This window comes from Paralichthys olivaceus, chromosome 13 (genome assembly GCF_024713975.1).
Source record: "Paralichthys olivaceus isolate ysfri-2021 chromosome 13, ASM2471397v2, whole genome shotgun sequence".
In the NCBI taxonomy this organism is placed as follows: Eukaryota; Metazoa; Chordata; class Actinopteri; order Pleuronectiformes; family Paralichthyidae; genus Paralichthys; species Paralichthys olivaceus.
In genome coordinates, this window is record NC_091105.1 from 22,059,590 (window position 1) to 22,081,055 (window position 21,466).

Below are 21,466 nucleotides of genomic sequence, written 5' to 3' on the forward strand. Positions count from 1 at the left end.
ACGGACAGGTTCGCCAGCCAATCATTTCATTTTTTTCTGATTAACGTTTATTTCAGTCCTGCGAGGGCCACAGACACTGTATTTGTTAAATTCCCCACATGGCCTTAAGGGAAATTCACAAGTGGCCTTATAACTTCAGCACTCCTTCGAGTCATGGTGCAGATAAACATAAACAGTCATTAGGGTTGGGTACCGTTCACATTTGAACCGGTCACTGTAGAGCGAATTCAATACCGGTACCTATCTGTACTTTACTCTCAATGTATAACATTAACATGTCAGACCAGGGTTTTTCCTGCATAGAGAATTGTGAGTCAGCTACCTCCATCAAATTTCAATGCTTTGTGACAAAATTCTCTTTCACACTCACTCTCGTGTGCATACTCTCACCCAGATGTGCTCACATGTACCGAAACGTGGCACTGATTGATATAATGTGAATCTGTTCCCAGTAGTACCAATTGTTGTGGATTTTTTGACCATCCTCACACATTACTGTATATGCCACTATATATTATATATATAATGTATATTGCATTACATCTGTCGACCATTGTGAGAGTGGGGCCTGTTCTTTCTTCCACAGATACTCCCTTCTCTCTCCAAGCAGTACCCAAAGTCAGGTTATAGATAAAGGGCCAACCAACAGTACAGTGTAGTGTCTACGCTTAGGAACTTTCATATCTAACTCAGATGTGCCAGACAGAGAGACGCTCGACTCCTACACATATAAGTAGCTGTATTGGTTTAATATGCAGAATTAAGCTGCAGAACAGCTGTGAGCCAAGATGGGTCAGCAACGCTTGTAATTGATTATCCATGTTGCTTTTACACTGGTTACCAAGGCCAATGCTGGTTGTGTAGTTGAATGGGGTCATTTGATTTGAGAATCAGTCTTTTAAGTCAGTCTTGGATGCTCACATTAAGAAATACTATAGTATTTTTTTTAAATACTATAGAACATACTATATTGAAAAACTAAAATAATTTCCCAAAAATGATTTGATGTATGTTGTTGACTGGTGTATAATTCCCCCATTGGCTTCTTCCAGTTTAAGCAAGTTATTCATGTTTGTCAGAGACAATAGGTTTTTGTCATGGATCATTTTTCTTCAAACTGTCATTTTACACAGTATTGATAGGAGCCAGATGTAGTCACATCTGTGACTGTCCTCTGCTGCTGTCAAAATATCATCAGTACTAGGAAACACTAACTCCGTTTCCTGTTGAGGAGTTAAGTAAGTGCTGTAGCAGGTGGTTTGTTTTTCCTCTTCATAGCTTCCTCTTATACTTTTGTATTTTGTGGTGACTTTTAAGCTGGTGTAATGAAATGTTTGGTGTTGAACTTTATTTGTTATGGAGTACCATCCTTGTCTTTATATCCATTAAACCTCAACATAATGAAATGAACCTGTCTCTCATATTGGTTACTAGGATGATCAGCATTTACAGTTACATTTGAGTATGGTGATCAATCATTACAGCAGTGTAGTGAAACCATAATAATGTTCTCTGCTAAAACATTGAACAATGTGATTGTAACCCTACTGATGCCACAGGAGTCTCTGAAAATGCTGATCAGTTTGTGAAGGGTTATGATTTCAACATTGTCCTTGATTTCTCAGATAAGTCACGGTTCTTGATCAGACATAGTTGAGGGGAGTAATACCTGAGTGTGTGAATTTGGTGCAGATCAAACTAAAAATACACATCTAGTGAATTTAAATGTTGTTTCATAAGAGGGATGTGTTGGTGGAAAATTGCACTCTACTGATTGATCTAGTTGAGCTACATCAACACATGACTCTGAACGTCAGTGATAGTATAATTGTGAAGCTGTGGCATTGATTGTGTCAGTATATAGGCTTCTTTTCTGCCCACTGCTTGTACCAGATGTTGTAGACTACCTGGGTTCTTTTATTGTGACTAACTTAGTGTTTAACATGGTTTCCATCCCAAGACTATCTATTTACCTCAAATACTACATAATTTCACTTTATACAGGTTATCCTGCTGAGTAGTAACCCCCCTACAAGAAGTCAGCGTTAATGTTTGCTCGTATACGCAGCAACTTGTGGGATGTTCACAAGGAGCTGTCATCAGTGTATACAATAGCAGTCATGTGTCTGTGTGTACACACTGATGCACAGGCAGCCTTACAGTGTGGATTCTGGGTAGAAGGGTAGAGTGTGTTTGTGTGTGTCAGGGAGTAATTGAGTTGAATTGGTTTTAATGGGTCTTTATGGGGCGTTTGGAGTTATTTCTGCCCAATGTCTCCTGTGGTGTACTGGCTTCTCTGGAGGATGGCTTGGCCCTCCGCCTAGCGCAGAGGCTGCTGTTCTACACTTTCTCCTTGGCTCTTTCATTCTTGTGCTCTTTACCCACTCTCTCTTTCTCTCCAGTTCTCACTTTCCCTCTCTCTACCGTGAGAGGGCTAAGGAGCAAGAGATTGCATTGCACCGGAAGAGTGAGCGAGTGTTTCCTCCCTCCCTGCTTCTCTCATGCCAAGCACTCACTCCTCCCCGCTAATCGCTGAGTGCCACTTTAAAGACCAGAGCAAGTAGTCAAGCCTCATCCCGGCTCCCATTTGTCACGGAGATCACATGGTGGCGCATGAGTTAGGACCCTGTGGTAGCCACGCAATTACAGGGTCGAACGAAGGGAGGTTTGCCAGTGGGTCCAGCGGCAAGGACGACTCCTCGGTGGCGGCACAGAACTAAACTTTCTCTTCCTGTCGCATTTGATGGACCGCCTCAAGAAAGGGGAGGCATATTTTATGAAAAGATGTGGAGTAACTTAGAGACTAGTCTGTATGTTTGTGTGTATATACAGCAGATTTAGTTTTATCATCACCACTATTTTTAAATAATCAGAGACCAATTTAGTTGCATAAAAATACAGATCCAACAAATGAATGTTGGCAACTTCTCCTGGAAAGACTCCCCCATGTGTTTGAAAACATTAAAAGCACATTATGTGATTCTGCAGCAGTCAAACCTCATCCCAGTTTAGCTCCAAGTATGGACTGTTTTATTCACTTCTCATCTCAATAGTCTCCACACTGTCTGTTAACATTGAGTACAGTACTACAGTATATATTGCATATATAAGGCCAATTGTCAATATTGGAGAGGCAGTGTGTGAAAAAATGTGTGTGTGTGTATGTATATATATATATGCCAATGCCATGGGAAAAGATCAGCTCTGACCTTAGCCACTCGAGGCTTTGCCAGGTCATTGGCTGCTAGCCCCACAGTGGTGAATGTAGCATTAGGGAGTGCTGGTACTGAGTATATGGCTTCATGAAGACAGAATAAGATAAAAAGGTGACAAGTACAAGATTGACCACATTGAACAATAAAGGAGCCAGGAAAAGACCGGAAGAATGGAGCCTGATGTAGGTGAACACAGACTTAGGAAGTTGTGAGGATGGAGTGAGTGCAGGAAGACAAGCTCCATGCTGCTCATTAGGTTTGGGTGTGTATGGGAATGGCAGTAAACATGACATTTCCCCTGCAGCCAGCGGAATTACTCCAGTATCTAATGACAGTCCTACAGCACAATAAGTAGTAAAGCTGCAGCCACCAGAGCTTTTGCCCAGCCCAGCTACCACCAACCGCCACCAACCAGGAGCCCTTGTTTTGACTCTGAGCCATGACAGGAAGCAGGATGTATCAAGCTACAATCTTACAGAAGTGAGACACTGGCTTTAGGAATACAGTAAAGTCATTGATTCAAATATTCTATAAAATAGGTAAATGGTCAAATTTAATAGCATTGTGCACTCCAGCCAACTGCTAGAGTATGGTCTCAAATCTTTAATCATAAATTCAGATGGTGTAAAAAGCAATTACAAGTTTATCTACTCAGCGTCTTGTTGGCAAGTGTCCACCTTCTGCTGAAATAAAATCGGTGTTGTTGGGGTGATGCCACAGTGTCCAAGCTGGCACTTAAATCAAGCTCAGCCGCGGGGGTGTGTCGTGTAATTATTGTCTGGGAAATTTTTAGTAGTAAAGGACAAGTTGACTAATTTATACCCTGACTTCCTTGGAGATTGCTGACTTTTCTGAGAAGCTGGATAGTGTTAGGAAACATTCAAATTTGATGTTTGACTGAAGGACTGACAAAAACGTGAAAGAGTGATAAAAATCATGCGTACAAAGAGTAGAATTGTCAATTTTAACAACACAGGCAGTATATTCTGTCCTATATTTATGGGATTATGTCTCAAAGCAGCTATACTACTTTCTGTACATGCATAACATCTGACAGTTTTCACCACTCATTACCCTACATCCATTAATATGTGTGCATAGTCTGTTGTTTTTTCACTGCTCTTATTTTGGCAAAAGGATGCTCTTTGATTCAAAATAAACAAGCCATCCAGTAATAAACTCATCAGGCATATTTCCATGATGTAACAACGAAGAGATCCCTCGCCAGCATGCCTCCCAAGGTTGTGTGAAAAGATTCATGACATGTTTACTTGTCCTGTGCTTACTCAGGATAAAAGATTTACCCACTTGGATGCATCCAACTGATCATCTTCCTGCTGTGTCCAATCCACTTCCTCTAGCTCCACCACTCTCTTAAAAGTAACTGCTTTACCCACGTTGTAGTCCAAATTTTTACCAACATGAGAGGTGGCTGTCATGGGTAAATAAGAAGATTGGATGACTTTAGAGCAAAGGGTCAAACCACATGATCAGAGTAGATGTTTCTGTCTCCTGAAATCCCATCCAGCAGCTGGAAGCAACTGGGTTAAAGGCTACAGCCACAATTACTATGTATTACTTAGCATGCTGTCACAGTATCCTGCCAGAGATGTAAAAACAACTTGAGTATGTTCTGTGTCTGTTGAAGCTTTTTATTCAAACCTGAGACAGTGAGATGAGTTTTAATAAGTACAGGATAAGAAATGCTGAATCAAAGCTGAATAATTTTTTTATGGTTCTGCTTTATAAGTAAAGGAAATCTTGCAAAGCTTTGGAAATGGTCAAATCATTATCACATAATTGAGCTTGAAAAGAGAGTGATACATTCAATGAACACTTAATTTCATCTGGTCATATAATTGAAAATACCGGATGTTCTCCAACTGTTTCTGATCATACTGCACCACATCTTCTCTGAGGGTATAAATACAAGACTCATTTCAGACATGTTTTTTTTTTTTGATATTTGAGATTACCAGAGTAAATCTGAAAGCAAAACTGTCATTTTTTTAATGGAAATTATTAATGTCTGCCCAAAACTACAGAAAGCAAATAATTCAGTCAACATCTCTGATATGGATTATGGGGATGTCATAATATATGCCCTCTCCTGCCTCAACTCTTGATGCACTTAATCATTCTGCCCCTAGGATCTTGACTTGTCATTTTACTATGAGAATGTTTGGAGGACAGAAGAGCATTTTATTTATTTACAAAGTACATCCCCTGGTAAGCTTTCTGGGTATCATACATATCAGTAGGCAGTACATCATTTTCAGGGCAATATTTTAAGAAAATATAATTGTTTGAATGCTTTATGTGACTACAATACAAAGTGACTTCAACCAATGTACATGAACAGCTTTACCTACTGTACCCATGCACCTGGTGCCTCTTCTGTCCTAGACGTACTGCATTTGACCATTTTTTTAAAACATAGTCTCATATGCTCTGCTTCTGGAATAGACCATTCCATAAGCTCATGCCAACTAGTGAACAATTTGCAAGTAACAGTCATATGTTGAAGCGGCATTGATTTAGGACTATGTCAGGCTCCTTTTTGTGTCAAAAGCATCTGAAGAATGTACTCGTGATGCTGCAAGTACCATGATGGATCTCCCTTTTGTGAGATGACCAACAGGGAGATCAGGCCAATGTTGGTGTCACAGTGTAAATTTGACAATAACTCAGGCTCAATGATGTGTGTGGAGTGTGCATGCAAAATTAGATTTGGGTTCAGCATCAGGGCGGGGTAGAAGATTGCTCAGCAACTTTGTTTATTCACAGGACCTCTATGAGTCATTGCACTAAGACGAACCTAACAGCAACATGTCATACCAAGACATTGCCCTAATCTCAACCTCTCACTTGATTCCTCTTCATTGTGTAGATTCCCAACTGTTGTTACTGTCTTCCAATGTTGTCATTAACTTCCACATTCCTGAAGAGGGTGTCATATAACCAGTGAATTTTGCACTGAACTCAGTCACCTCAACTGGTCAAAGACTGCTAAATATGCAGGCAAAAGCTTGTTGCAACAGTTGAGTCTGGTGTTTGTTTTGAGCACTACTGTGGCTGTCATTCGTAGAAGCCATCTGCACTATTTGTTTGATTCTTGTGTAGGTGATAAAAAGAGGAAGGTGTTTGAGTGTTGTGGGTACCAGTCTGCAACAAAACTTTCAAAGTACGGTTTTCTGGTCTATGTCTATGTTTCTAGGAGGTGGTGTGGGTCATCCACTAACCAGAAGGTCAGTGGTTCGATCCTAGTATCCCCCATTCTGCATACCAAAGTGTCCTTGGGCAAGGCATTGAACCCCAAATTGCCCTGCATGGCTGTGCTGTCAGTAAGTGTGTTTGATTGTGGTGGTGCACATGAATCCACTCTATGAATGTATGGGTCAATGGCAAAACCTGATGGAAAGCTCTTTGAGTGGTCAGGAGGACAAGAAAAAGATTATATAAACACAGACCATTTTCTCAGGACTTAATGTTTTAGTCTGGATGGGCAGAAACAATGATTTTTAGAGAGGATAATGCAGACACCCACATTTGTTTCTTGATTGGGTCTAGTCAGTCATGGCGTATCCAGAACATTTTCATTTTAAAATGACATGTCGCAATGAAAACGTATTTGTGTAGATGTAGCCTCATTTAGCCCTCAGTACCAGCGAGTGAGAGTGGTACAGTTTGCCACAGTTATTTAGTGCTTCACAGCCAAAACCAGGACCTCAGCAATGCAAATATTTGCCTGTTAAGCATCAGAATGAAGGCCCAGAAATCCCCAGTGTTTGATACTATGTGGTCCTGTCGGAGGGAAAAAAGGTCAGGCCTAATTTACAGTGCCATATGGACATGTGATGTTCATTTATCTTGTTAGGATGACTGTTTGGTTTGTGGCTTTGAGTGAAGAGAGAGGCATGTGATGTTTAAATGAAGAACGTATTGTGTAGCATCACTATTTCACTGAGGATTTCACTCATTTACTGTAAATCTGTCTCAAATCAGAGTAAATAGTTTAAATTCACAGAATATTGGAGAGAACAACATGTGCATTGCTATTCATAATGATGGAGTTTCAGAATAGATAGAAATAAAACAAGTGGTAGAGGAAAGAAAAAGTTTGCTAATGCAGCAGAGAACAGATGTAGTTTTGGTCTGGACCAGTGGCAAGTGGATGAGATGATAGTTTTTCTATTAGTTTTATTCAGTGGTAGTTAAAGGGCGGAAGGGACGCATCCTTCTGCAATAATGTAAGGTCCGGGAATACCCAAATGCCCAAGAGGTAGAAACCTCTAATATCTATGTCTTTTACGGTTGGCCTTGCGTGCCAGCTTAAATCAGCCCTGCAGCTCATACCATTTCGTCATATGCATTTCGCACGCACGCACGCACGCACGCACGCACGCACGCACGCACGCACGCACGCACGCACGCACACACACACACACACACACACACACACACACACACACACACACACACACACACACTTAGAGAAGTAGCAGATATGCCATACCAAAGGAGGCAATATTTGAACCACTCTGTTAACACCCAGCTCTTTGCCACATACTACAGTTGCATACTACAGTTCCATTATTTAAGGTCTTATGTCTACAGTGCTCTACAACGAACACAAATGCATCTACAATATGCACAAACATGCAATTTGCAAATAATCCCACATTGATTTTCAGTCTCTCTTCTGTGAGTGTGACACTATAAAATAAACTTCAATTTTTTGTTTTGTTTTTCAGTCGGTGGTGAAAACTGGTCGTTTGCTCATCAGCCACGAGGCTCCAGTAACCGGAGGCTTTGCAGCTGAAATCAGCTCTACAGTGCAGGTGAGTGTGCCTATGTGTGCGTAAGAACACACTGTATTTGACGAGATTTTATTGAGCCTTGCAGCTCTCAGAGGCAGGAGGTGGTCTTCAAAGCTACAAGTCTTAATAGGTAGCAGTGTTCTTTTCAATAAAAGCCCCACTTTCTAATAAAGCTATAATAGCCTTTCACTAAATGCCCCTAAAGCAGCAGATGCTTTATGCTCCCCCATAAGAAGCACTCCTATGTGCCAATTTGTTGTCAGCTGCAGTAATATTTGACAAGGTAGGACATTGGGGCTTACATGTTTGAGGTAGGATGTGATGCCCAGAAAAGACAATATTTGAATCCACTATTCCCCTTTTGTACCTTGTGAACAACTCAGCAGTTCCCAAAAATGTTTTTATGCTTTGTATAAATGAAATATTAATCAAGTCGGGTAGGTTTTAGGAGGTATTGTGACACTAAAAACACTGACAATTCCAATTATGCTACAGACTGATGTAATTAATCCCAAAAATTACACTCCTCCTCTTCTCCACCAAATCTAAACACAGAGAGACATAATACAAACTCTGTTAGATTTGGTATGATTTTCCAAGGCCTTGGTTTCACTTAATTAGAGAAAAGATTGAGATCTTTTATTATAATCATCAGTTTTGTTAGTGTCTTGATCTGTGCATTCACAATTATGCAAACAGAAGTTGCTAATTCCCCATGTCCTTTCATGATCCAAACTGGCCGTTATGAAAACAAATATGCTAAAAAAAAAAAGCAAGGCGGAAGGTGTAGCTGAGCACACTGAACTCACTTAACACATGGAAGTGCAATATCCCTGCTTACATCCGTGACAGCATTATTTAAATTTATACCATGATTATTCCAAATAAATGCAAGATGAACTCTAAAAGCATCGACTAACCCCATTCATATTAGTTTATTGATTTGCGTTAGTGCATGTTTTAACATTGTGTAGGCTAAGAATGTATCAACACACTTAGTGTCTATCTATAAAGCTGTACTGAGGGGGTTTAGTTTATCCAACTCAAGAGTGTTTAGACAGAAAGTCTAACTACGCATATAAGGTTTAAGAAATATTGCTTGTTGCCGGCAACAGCAGAGGCCTGGACACTGTAACTGAGATGTGCCAGAGAGAGCAGATGACAAATTCTGAGCTAAGTGTGTGATGCATGACTAAATGAAAAGTCCTGCTCCCCCCATCATCCTAATTACATCTATTTTTGCATGGTGAGATAATAATTTTCAGTGTGGGGGGTTTTCTCCATGTGAGACCCTCAGCAGTGAATTCCATTCGGCTCAATAAGCAACTTGTCTCAACAATGACAACGCTCCCCTTTATCTGCCCCTCCTCAAAAGTCATGGGACTAATTGCATGCACTGTATGTGTTACCTGTTGCTGTTTCTACGTTAATGTGCATGAAATCAGACTAGAAGCAGTAAAATCAGACAGCAGTCCTCTCCCCACTTACTGTCAGTCAGATGTTGCTCTCTCCCCCTGCCAGTGAGGACTGAAATGGGCCAGTGATTCATCCCGCTCAATTCAATGTTTTCACATTGTGTATGGGTGATGTAAGTTGTTGGTGTGTTCACTGATTGCTTTGATCTGCTGTTTTCACATGGCCTCAAGTAACTTGGATACACTTTTTGGAAAGAAACCTTTGGAATGGTTGCTGATCGTGTTTTAAAAGGATACAACATGACCCACAGGCCTTCCTTGTTAATATTCTCTTACAGTCAACACCACGTGCCATGATTTGCATGTGTTGGACTCATGAACAGAGATGGATACTAGCTCCAATGATTTCTAAGCTGTTACTCTGGTGTCATACCTCAGTGATCTTTGGATGGCTATTTCTAGGGATAGAAGCCACAGCAATAAACTTGGTAGAGCACATGCTTGTACCAAGGCCAAATAGTCCCTTTGAATGCAATAAAGCTGCACCAAATTTTACATACTTTTAGATATCAGTCCACAAAATACAAGTTTTTTCAGCAAGATCTAAGGATTATTCTCTGGACAGTCTGAAAAACCGAAGACACTGACACATATTGCATCCTCCCACCAAGTTTTATGTTAATCTGTCCACTAGCTTTTGTGTAATCTTTTTTTACAGACAAACAATACAACCAAACAAACAAATGTACAGGGTGAAAACATCACTTTGTTGGTAGAGGTAATCATGTCCTTTGTAGAGTTTGACTGTGAACGTTTTTGGATGATTATCCAGTTTTACTCAAATTAACAACTCTATATCATAGGTCCTTTGAGATCTTTTTATGAGGTCTGGTTCACATCAGTAGCTGTTTGTTGAAAAGGATTGAGTGTGTTTTTACAAGCCATAGTCGTCAAGTTGTAAAATTAGCTCTTCCTCTGCTGAGGTGATGTGTTAAGTCCTATCAGCACTTAGAAAACTGCAAATGAGGACGTAAATGTGAGTTTTGTGCACAGATATGTTTTGCCCCAAACAACAAAAATGCAATGCATGTAAATAGACAGCAGAGAAGTGGATTATGCTGCTGTGATTTTAAAGGGTTTTGTGGTTGTTTTGATTGTTTTTTCTCACCATGAATCTGGGTCACCATTGGAATCCATTGTAACCACTGTGAATTCAAGCTGACAGAAGCCACCATAGCCTGCAAAAGAGCGAGCTAAAACAAAACCTAAAAGTATATTTTTTTACTGCTGCAGTGGATGAGTGGTTGATACTCAAGACTGTTTTCTGGAACATTGTTTTAATTCAGAATGAGGTCACGACCTAAGTGAATTAAATGCACAATAACTACAATAACCAGTATTTGCAAAAGGCTTAGTTACATATTTCTCTATTAAAAATATATTATTTTTAAAAATGTACAAAAAATAATCTCACCCAGGAAAATAATCTGGATGTTCTGTCACAATTCTTTATGGAGCCATTTTTAAACATTACTGTATTGAATAATATATGTATCATTCAGCAGAAACTGCGCAAATATTTTCAATATTGATTATTCTTGATTTATCATTGATTATTTGTCATCTCATAAGAAAAGGCAAAGCAGCAAATCTCCATAACTGAGCAGCAAGATACAGGGAACATTAGACATTTTAAGGTGTGATGTTTGTACATTGTTTTAAAGAATTTGTTTCTTTGTAGGTTTTTTCTTGTAGAATGTTGCTCTTCCATCTCTCTTACACACATCAAGTGGCCAGTATGCTTTTTCAGAAGGACTCGTCTAACAAAAACCCCACCCCCTTCTTGCATTCATAAAATTCAACATACATACATACCTACATAAACACAAGTACATAGATCAATACCAGCGTCACTGTTAAAATACAACCATTACAAAGGATAGAGTGTGTAAAGTGGTCCAAAGCCAAATAACACCATGTCACAATCCTAGCCAGCAACAGGCCACATAGTTTTTATTTGTTTTTGTTTTTTGTTTGCCTTAAAGTGATCTCTTATTTAGTGTTCCACTAGAGTAGCTGTGCATGATTCACAATTCAGTTTGTTTACAAGTCCTTATTTACCCTGTCTGTTATGCAGCTCCTCATTTCAGTCTCTGACTGAAGTGGGCAATTATAGCTCAAGCCCCCTTAAAAACCTACTTTCTTCTCATTGGCTGAACATCTGGAACCTTGCAAAAGGAAAGCACACCCAGTTGTTTTTCTTTCCAAGAAGACCATGGTCTGTGCTTGGACCTTTACTTGGAGTGGATGATGTAAAAAGAAATCTGTGACGAGCTCATCATGAAAGTAGCAGAAACCCACTGGAACCTTGCCGTCAGGGATTAATTTTACACATGCTTACCTCATTATCTGAGACTTTGGCCATATTTATTATAAACATCTGACATTGTAATATTATATATAACAGAAAATAAGGAAAAGTATAATGGGTTCCCTTTAAAAAGCCAATAGTTTACGTAAAAAAATACCAAATATTTTATTGGTGTTACCTCTACAGAGCCAAACTTCTGACCAGAGGGAAGCAAAGTAAATTTGGGTTGTAAAAGGATTTGCCTGGAGTCCTACAGGATGAGCTGTGCTTTGTGTATTGCTCACACCTGATACAGATGGCACAGATGTTTAGATTCAAATCTATCTTCGTAATTTTTTTTTAGGTTACCAAACCAACTGATGAAAGCCTACTTCAGAATTAAGTCAGTACAATAAATATAAAACATTTACAACTGAGTCTTAATATTACAATGTGTTCTAAGGAAAAACATGTAGGTTTTTCTTTGATAGGGGAAGAGAAGTAGATTTTCGCAAGTTCTTCAATTCTTCTACCATGTGACCCTGCAACTTATCATTAGATCATTGCAGTCATCTCAAATCTGGAGACGATACCTATATTATTATTAAGTCTGGCAGTTGTTTGAGTGTAAGACAAATGAAGAAAGAGGATTGGAGGCAGGATCATAAGCTGGATTTGGACTTCTCTCTTGAGCCCTCATTTTTTCATTTGTTGCTGAACTGCTTTGTGTAACTCTGTGTGTAACCAAATGCATAACTACAAATGTATTCCCAGAAAACTTGTGTGAAGATTTTCGCCCAATTCCCATATTCTCATTTGTTTATGTAGCTTGAGGGGAAATCACAAGTGCTTGGTTTGATGTTATTAATGTTCTGACTAAAATACGGACGAGATGTTTTCATTATGAGAAAGAATGAGGCTTTAGGAAACGGCTATTTTAATTAAATTTATTGTACAGTCCTACTTGGCCTTGATAATAAGATAATAAAATGATAAACTGCTAAAAATACAAATACAGCTTTTAGCAGAAAGATTGAGTCCCGTGTCCTCAGCCAGTAGAATAACATCCTGGCTTTCAGGATATTGGAGTGAGACCAGTGCAGATCAACCTCCAGTTTGGGTGTTTAAGGTCTTAACTTGTACCACACCTTGTTTACTAGTGTGGCCTTGTAGGCAATCAAGGGACAAAAAGATAAACTGGTTCTCAGTAAAGGGTGTTTAGTCTAGACTCTTGTCTGGGAGTGTTGTGAAAATCCTAGTCTATTATTTCTGGAGAGAGTGGACTACCTCTCCACCTCGGGCCTTTCCATTCATAGACTTTATTTTCTCTTTTGTATTGAGAGCAGAGGGGAGTTTGGTAGGGCTTAGCAAGATTCCTTCATCCAACTTTAGCTGTGGCCTTCATGATTTAGTGATGTGTCATTGGCTGGCCCTTCCCCAAGTGTTTGGCTCATGACTGAATAGGACAGAGTAGGGCAAAATGAGATGTGGCTAAAGACAATGCTTTCACGGACCTCCAGGATGCACAGAGAGAAGTGGTGATTCACTGTCTCCTTCACTGAACTTTACAAGCAACAACAGAGTTCACTGCAATCGATTCCAAATAAATTCAAGCCAAGGCTGATCAATTTAGTTTCAGAGAAATCAAATATTTGTCTGCTGGTTGTGATGGAAGTAATGAAATGTATAATTTTCAACACTGTATGATAAGGACTATTGTCTGCCAGGAGTATTATAGATGGTAGCATAAGTGGTCCTGAATACAGTATATTATGTACACAATTATACTGTATTGAGTCATATACCACTGTCCCTCATGGGACCTCAGAATTGCCTGTGGGGCCCTTAGATGGTCTTCCTCTACTTCCACTACCAGTGCTTTCAATTATTTGTGTGTAATCTTAACCAACAGAATCAAATATCTTGCCCAGCCTTTCCTGCGAGTTGTGTTACTGTTGTGGGACATGATACAAAGACCACAGACTCCGCTCAGGTCCAGCTGGTGTTAGCTGAGGATGAAGGATTACACCTTTTCTGCCACAAATGCCCTCTGAATCAGATTTAGACCACTGGTTGCTTGTCAGGCTTTACTGAATGAAAATCAGGGTAGTCCCAAACACACACACACACACACACACACACACACACACACACCCTGTGTTTTTCTCCATTTTGGGGATACAGTAAATTACCTTCAAAGGACAGTGTTTAAGCAGGAAGGCTTCTTTAAAAGGCTGCTGTTGCTTGATCCTACCAGTTGTCTAATAGCCTAAAGCCCAACTCTCTCATTAGCCATTTCTTCCCTTCATATAACTGCAGGGTGTCATCTCTCCCTTTCTGAACTAAAATCACCGATAGAAGTCAATGACACGCTATCTGTTAATTTTAATGTCGGTTTAACTTATTCACTAGCGGCATCATGAAAGCTCATCACAAACCATGTAAAATGATTCACTGCATGAGAAATGAAGGAACAACTTTATTTGTCTTCAAGTTACATTAAGGTTTTTCCTGAAATCAAACCCTTAATTTGATAGTACTCATAGTCAGCATTTTTCAGTAATATATTCAGGGATTATTCCACTGCATCGTAGTCTTTATTGCTATTGGTTCAGTCTGCCGTCCACATAACTTGACTCAAAGGAAACAATGTGTGAACGTAATCCATTGATACGTTTATTTTGTTTCATTAATGCTAGCCGCACTGCTAATTTATTTCATTGCAATTTAGCAAAATAGTTAAACTTTTTCTGTGAAACATTTTCATATATATTAAACAGATAAAGCGTTCTGTCTGTACTCTCTGCATTTCGTCATTATTTGTGAATTTCTTCTGGAAGCTTATGGATAAGGCCGCAGCAGACGAAATGTAGCAGTACCACTGGAAATTGTGTGGGGCAGGGCAGCCATTAGTTCAAGCGAGACACTCAGAACAATATAATTAATATTTTGGATAACTTAAAGGACAATGCATCGTCATTTTGTTACGCTTGACTCCACAATCAGATACAGCTATACGGCTGTTCTGTATTTTTGAATTCTGAGCAACTGCAGGACGCAAGATTTTTGATACTGCCATGGCATATATCTTTATTCTGACATTCAAGTTTTACATATAATGATGCACTTCCCAAAAGATAAACATTGATTTGAATGAAATGAGTTGTGTGGCCATCTTCTGTCCAGCTGCGGTGACAGGCAGGCAGGCAGGCAGTCAGACCACTGTACTTTCCTTTTGCTTCCAGTAAATGTATTTAGAGGAGATTATAGATGGGATCTAGACAAAAGAGCAAACTCCCTGGTACTGTCTGACTGGTTGTCAGTAGTACAGCAGACAGAAGAGCTTGAGGTTTTAATCTCAGTTGACACGAGGAATCACATCGTCATTTACTTAAGGGTGAAAAGGAAAGCAAGATACCATGTGGGATCACTTGTAAGGAAAGTTCTATTCCTATTCAGTGCCTACACAGATGCGCCATTTCATAAATACCTTTAACAAAAGCTCCTTTACTGCATCTGCTGTCAAATAAGTGCTTGGAAAAAACGAAGCATTAAAGTGAGGTGTGCAAAGAAAGAAAATGTATGTAAATGCTAGATTTTGTTCATTTAAATCTGACAACATCTGCATCCAGATCTGCTCCAGGTCTATTCAAGTATACTCCTGTTTAAATTTGACTTTCCACTGAATGAGACTGAACTTTGCCCAAGTTAAAACAGTTACCTTTCTGAGCTAGGGGCCGGTTAGGGCATGCGTTAATGATGTTTAAATATTCTTTAAAACAAGACTGGACTGTTTTAGTGAGCTGATGCGTATAGGATTACTGTTTGATTGAATATGTACCTTTGTAGCCTGCTGGAACCTGAGCAGAAATGTCCATGGACATTTGCCAGAAATGTTCATAAGCAAATGTAAAGGGGCAGTTGTCAGGATCCTGTTCTATAAAATAGTTTGAGGTTATTTTGAAGGAAATGAGAAAACAGATCAATGAAAAGAGTCGAAGAAGTCTTCATTCAGTGGCCGTTTATTAAAGCTGATCACAGTTAATTAGGTGGTTGGAGCGAACAGTCGGTCAAGATGCCAGGCAGGTAACGGTAACAGCAGCACTGAGCCCTGGGACTTCCCCTGGGTTTGGGTTTCATTATTATTGGCACCAAAATGAGAGAATCCCTCATTCCCTGGCTTTACTTTACTTACTGATGTTACACACTCGATGACTAGTCTTCTCCAAGGCTGTTCAATCGAGTTTAATTCAATGAAATGAATTGTTGCAACTACATCTCACATTATACTTTGCACTGAGATTGTAAATTTTGAATTTGCATTTTTTGTTTTAAGGGATAGTACACCCAGAAATGAAAATTCACACATTATCTATTTACCACCAGTCTCAGGGGTAAACAGCGTTGCAGCAGAATCCAATACAGTTGAAGAAATTAGCTGGTGTGTGGTGTCATCCAAGTGCCCGCAAGCCCCGACATTCATATTCGACACAAAAAGAGGTCATTTCTACCCTTTTTCAAGCCTAAAAGTCCACCAGAAGTGGCTAAGCACACAACGTTAGCATTTCCAATGCAAGATATCAGCTGACTTTTAGGCTAAACAAACGGTGTAAATGACCTCATTTCATATAAAATTTGAAAGGCAGGGCTTACAGATACTTGGATGACACCACACAAGCAGTATGGCATGTTGTGTTTTTTCTGTTTTATCATGTTTGATGCTTTTGTCACTAATTTCTTCAATTGTATTGGATTCTGCTGCAGCACTGTATACCAATGAAACTCCTAAAGTATTTCATTGATTCAAACACTTCACCCAACCCTCCATCGGCATATTGGTGATTAGATGAGTGAATTTTCATTTCTGGTTGAACTATCCCTTCAAGTTTCAAAATTTCATATTTTTCTCTTGTTTGAAAGGAGTTCAAATAAAAAAAAAAGAAATGACAGCTTTAATCCATTTAACTCCAAAATCACCTCCCTGATATTTTATTTAAATTATCCAAACAGTTTCGGCTGAAGTAGCTGAACAGGGATGTCCTGTATTTTTTGTTGTGCCCCAGTGTACTAAATAATGAAGATAAGGGTATTTACACATACTTGACAATTTGCAAATTTGAGATGCACAGGGATACAAGAGTTAGATTTGTCAGGGGATTCTTCTTTCATTGACTCTCTTTCTTGATTTGTGTTGAAACTTGTCATGCCATCATAAATCATGCCATCACTTCAACAGTCATTCCAACCTACTACATGTCTTTCCGTTGTTACAATAGAACTATTCCCAATTTTCAATCTCATATGCTTGATATTTTTCCTGTTTAGCTGTTACATTAAAGGCTTTATATGTTCAGTCTCATATGATTCTGCATTTGTCCTCCAACTTGGCCATCACTTGAGTTGAGTATTAATCCAGGAGCTGACATTCAGGCTGAAACCCTCTGTCTGTACCATTTCAGCTCCTCAGACATACAGAGGTGCATGCTTCTGCTGCAGTCCCTCTTTGTCTCTTGTTGTGTTGTATTTTTACAGGCTATAAAAGCACCAAAGCACAAAAGGCCTCCTCATCAAGTCTGACAGTCCCCTAGACTCTGCCAGATGTTTTATAAGAAATATAAAAACATAGTGTGAAACATTCAAGCCCTGCCCTGCCAAACGCCATACTACTTCTTGGCAACCAAGTAGTGGGTTCATAAAGTGGGATTACATGGATGGCTGAGTTTTTGATGCGGTTAAGCAACAGGTAAAAGTGTGTTCTGTGTCAGACATACATGCACAAACAGGCAATGTGCACAGAGTGTGCAGTTCAACTGTTGTTTGCTTGAGTTATTTTAGGTCAGCAGATCTGAAAGAGGGTACTTCAGGTTTGTTTCTGCTAATCTTTGTGCATGCGTCCAAGTGCTTTCATTTAACTCATCGGGGGGTTTGTCCCATTTGGAGTGTTTTGGCCAACTTCATTCTGCTATGTCTCCATGGGAAGAGGTCAAAAGCCAATATAGAGACACGAGCCATGGTTTGTTTTGCACTCAGGCCAAATTGCCTGAGCACTGGCCATTTTCAAGGAGCCTAGATGAACCATGTTTACTTGCACCTTATAAATCAGGTATGGAAATAAAAATAAATTTGTCAAGCTTTTTGGACACTTTTAAAACAACTATCCAGTAAATATCACATCAACTGTTAATAGTTTTAGCAAACTGAGGGTATGCACAAGCATTGAGAGAGGGTGGACTAGTTGTGTGTGGTTCTGTGAGTAAGAGGGTTTGTTGTGGGTGGCCAAGAAGAACGCTGATGTTAGTTTTGGGAAATAATCCCTCAAGAATGAACCGCAGAGCCAAAGAAGTGTCTGTGTGTAATAGTTTGTGGTGAATCGTCAAAATCAGCTTATCAAAACAGAATGTGCAGGCCTTTAATTTTCAATGAATTTAAATCAGCATGGAAACGATCAACAATTTCTTTTTTTTAATCCACTCTCTTATCACTGAATATTTTCCTTCCTTCATATCCAAAACAATACCTGGTTGGTTTTACCCTGTCACATCACTCATTATTAAAAGACTAATATACTACAGAGGGTGAAAAGTCATTCTTGACTGTGGAAACCTTAATGGAAACATTGATTTCACAAAACATCATGCAAGCTTTCCCCAAACTTATCTAAGAGTCTTCCTTGTCTCTTTAATAATGTAAAAAAAAAATGGACCTTGAGTTTTTTCTGACTACAGATCGTATTTTCCTGATCACTCAGTCACATTACTGGGGCTACATGCTACAGCCCATATAGAGTCCCTGCTGTCAGCCAAATATGTACAAGAAGAGTCTCAGTCTCAACATGTTAGCATGGCTTCCCTGCCTGAATGAGTTATGTTTGAGCACTGACAGCATCGGTGAAATATTAAAAAGAGAATTTGTTTTCATCTTTGTGTTTTGTTTCTCTCTTTGCAGGAGGAGTGCTTCCTTAACCTGGAGGCTCCCATCAGTAGAGTTTGTGGTTATGACACGCCCTTCCCCCACATCTTTGAACCCTTCTACATCCCAGACAAGTGGAAGTGCTTTGACGCAATCAAGAGGATGATCAACTTTTGAACCCCTGTCAGGTACAAAGATCTGACAGCTTACTTTTGAAGCTAATATCTGAAGGGACATATTGTAATTTTCATACACTTTAGTGTTTATGAAAGCCTTTCACTAACAGGCCTATAATCTGCATTATTTATTCCAGTAATGTAGTCATAAAGATCGAAAACGTGACTTAAATACGATCCATCAGTAACCAAGAATTGTCATTAGAGAGAAAACTTTTCTCCCACCCAACCACTAGACATGTAGTTCATTCTGATATACATCACAGGCAAATACACATTCAATTGCCCTTTTAAGACAAAGTTTCATGAGTAAATGAAATCAAACTCTAGTAAACAAGAGAGATTTTGAATTATGATTTCTTTGAGGGTCATATAACATGTTGCCAACAGCAAGAAAAGTACCATTAATGATTTATGATGGATAAGTCAATCAATTTGAGGAAAAGACAATTTAAATACTACATGCATTTAGTGGACTAGAGAGAGAGGTTTAAAAAAAAAAAGATCATAATCAGTTTCTCAACTTGTAGTCGTAAATGTTCCCAAAACGCTGGAGCCCTAATTTCCCACAATCCTCCTTCAAAACCTTCAAACTCCACACCTCTCATTGCTAAATATTTTCTTCAAAAGTCAATTGAATAGACTTCAGATCTCAACTTCTTGATGGTGCTAACAAGACCAGCAAATTGTTTTTTTTTTAATGTAAGAGTAAGAAATCCATGCAGGGCCCCTTTAAATCCTGTGTACACATATTCAAATAGTATCCATCAAACTAATGCTAAGGTTCTGATTGGTGGTTTAGAAAAGGGACATTGCTTTACAAATCGTAGGTGGAGAGAAGGACCTAATATTATCTGCCTCATATAATATTGTTAGATCATAGTGATAGATTTAGAAAATATGAAGATGAGTGACGCCTCACAAACATGATCACTGTAAGAGGTTTCCACTCCTTCTATTATCTTCATCATCAACATGCTGATGAGTTTGTGGATTGTCTTATTTGGTCCGTTTACCAAACATTCTTGATTTTTCGGTAAAGATGTTGGACACACTGAAACCACATGCACAACAGGACTGTTGAGTAGTCCTAACAATGCAAATTGACTGTTTCTTGTTTTGTACATTAGCAATAGACAGCACCAGGCATTGGAAACCCGATAGCGAAATGCTGATATGTCACTCAACAGTACAAGCTTTTTAATGTGATCAAGTGTGTTTACCCTTTGTAGACATGCTTCCTTGACAATAAAGCCCCTCGTTGTGACGCTCGATTGTTCTGACAATTCCGAAGCATCTGTTTTGGGTGTACTCACATCTGTATTCAAAGCTGACCATTTGTATTTAGCCCACCCAAGACTGATTTTAGTGCCAAGTGTTAACTACATGTAATGGGTATGGCCAATTGTGTTGTGTAACCTAATGCTGCTATGTCATCGATGGTAAAACTATTGTTTTTAATTTGTTGCAGTGGTGCTGAATTATCCTTTGAGACTCTCAAACAGTCATGAAGCAAGACTGTTTCATAATCCCCTCTTGATCCTTTTTTTATCGTCAGTTACAGCCACTAAAATGTTACCTTGATGAATCAGGGAGGAGCCTTTAATAAAATGCTCAAGTGAATCCAACACGTCACCTCATCCTCACTGCTCAGTATCTCTATCCAGCTCTACTGTTCCTCATCACCTGCCTTCCACTGTGGATTGCCAAGTTTTTTGCTTTAACTTAAGGAACCTCTCTCCTTTTCCAGAGCCGACGTCTGGTAGCCCTGAACTCCATGCTCTCTCCCACTTTTCCTCTTCATTCATCCAATCAGTGGGGAGCAGCCAGGAAAAGACACTTTGTTGACCATCAAATCAGGAAGCAGTATCCAGATGGGCTCCATGTCCTTCTGTGTCCTGCTGACAGACTGTTACAGTACCTCTAGAGTATGGAAACTCATTCAGTTGCTACGAAAAATGACTTGTCTAGTCTATATGATTAAACTCCACGTTGGCTTCAACATATTTTAATGTCCTCTCAAGTAAAAGTTAAATGCTGTGGGAAACTCTTGTTTGGTGGTATGTGTTACTGTGTCTGCCTTTCTGTGCTGTTAATTTTGATTGAATGTGCTCTAATCTTTATTTAGTTTGACTTCAACTGAGCCTCATTGTACTAATACCCATGGACCTGTGGTTTTTAAGGAAAATAAAATGAGATCAGAATTGTTGAAAACATTTGGTCTGGTGATTTGCATTACTTTGAATGTGTTTGGATTTTACTGTGACGTTTTGGCAGCAAAAAGCAGTTCAACACTTCAGACACGTGTGTCTAACACTTCTGCTCATATGATTTAGATAAACAGGCTACTTTATATACTGAACTGGCAAAGTCTAAATTTGTTAAATGTGGATGTTGATGAAAATGAGGATTTTACAGTGCCAGAGCATATTTTACAACTTGTTGAACACACGCATTGTATTACGTGGTCATTGTTTAGCCAGCTGCTTGCTCTATGTCCTGAGGGGAAAACCAACCCAACGTTTAAGTTACAGTCATTTTGATTTTAAGATGTAAAAATGTAGAAAAGCCAAGGGATTTT

The 21,466-nt window shown here is 39.2% G+C and overlaps 1 protein-coding gene across 1 annotated transcript in view; it reads left to right on the forward strand.

The window, feature by feature from the left end:
• bckdhb (branched chain keto acid dehydrogenase E1 subunit beta) overlaps positions 1–21,101 on the forward strand; it is a 55,469-nt gene extending 34,368 nt beyond the window's left edge. The window contains exons 9-11 of the mRNA XM_069537468.1: positions 7,970–8,056; positions 18,746–18,897; positions 20,636–21,101. Of these exons, the coding sequence (XP_069393569.1) occupies positions 7,970–8,056; positions 18,746–18,886 (228 nt within the window). The 3' untranslated portion in view covers positions 18,887–18,897; positions 20,636–21,101. The remainder of the gene's footprint in view (positions 1–7,969; positions 8,057–18,745; positions 18,898–20,635) is intronic.
• The last annotated feature ends 365 nt before the right edge of the window (positions 21,102–21,466 follow it).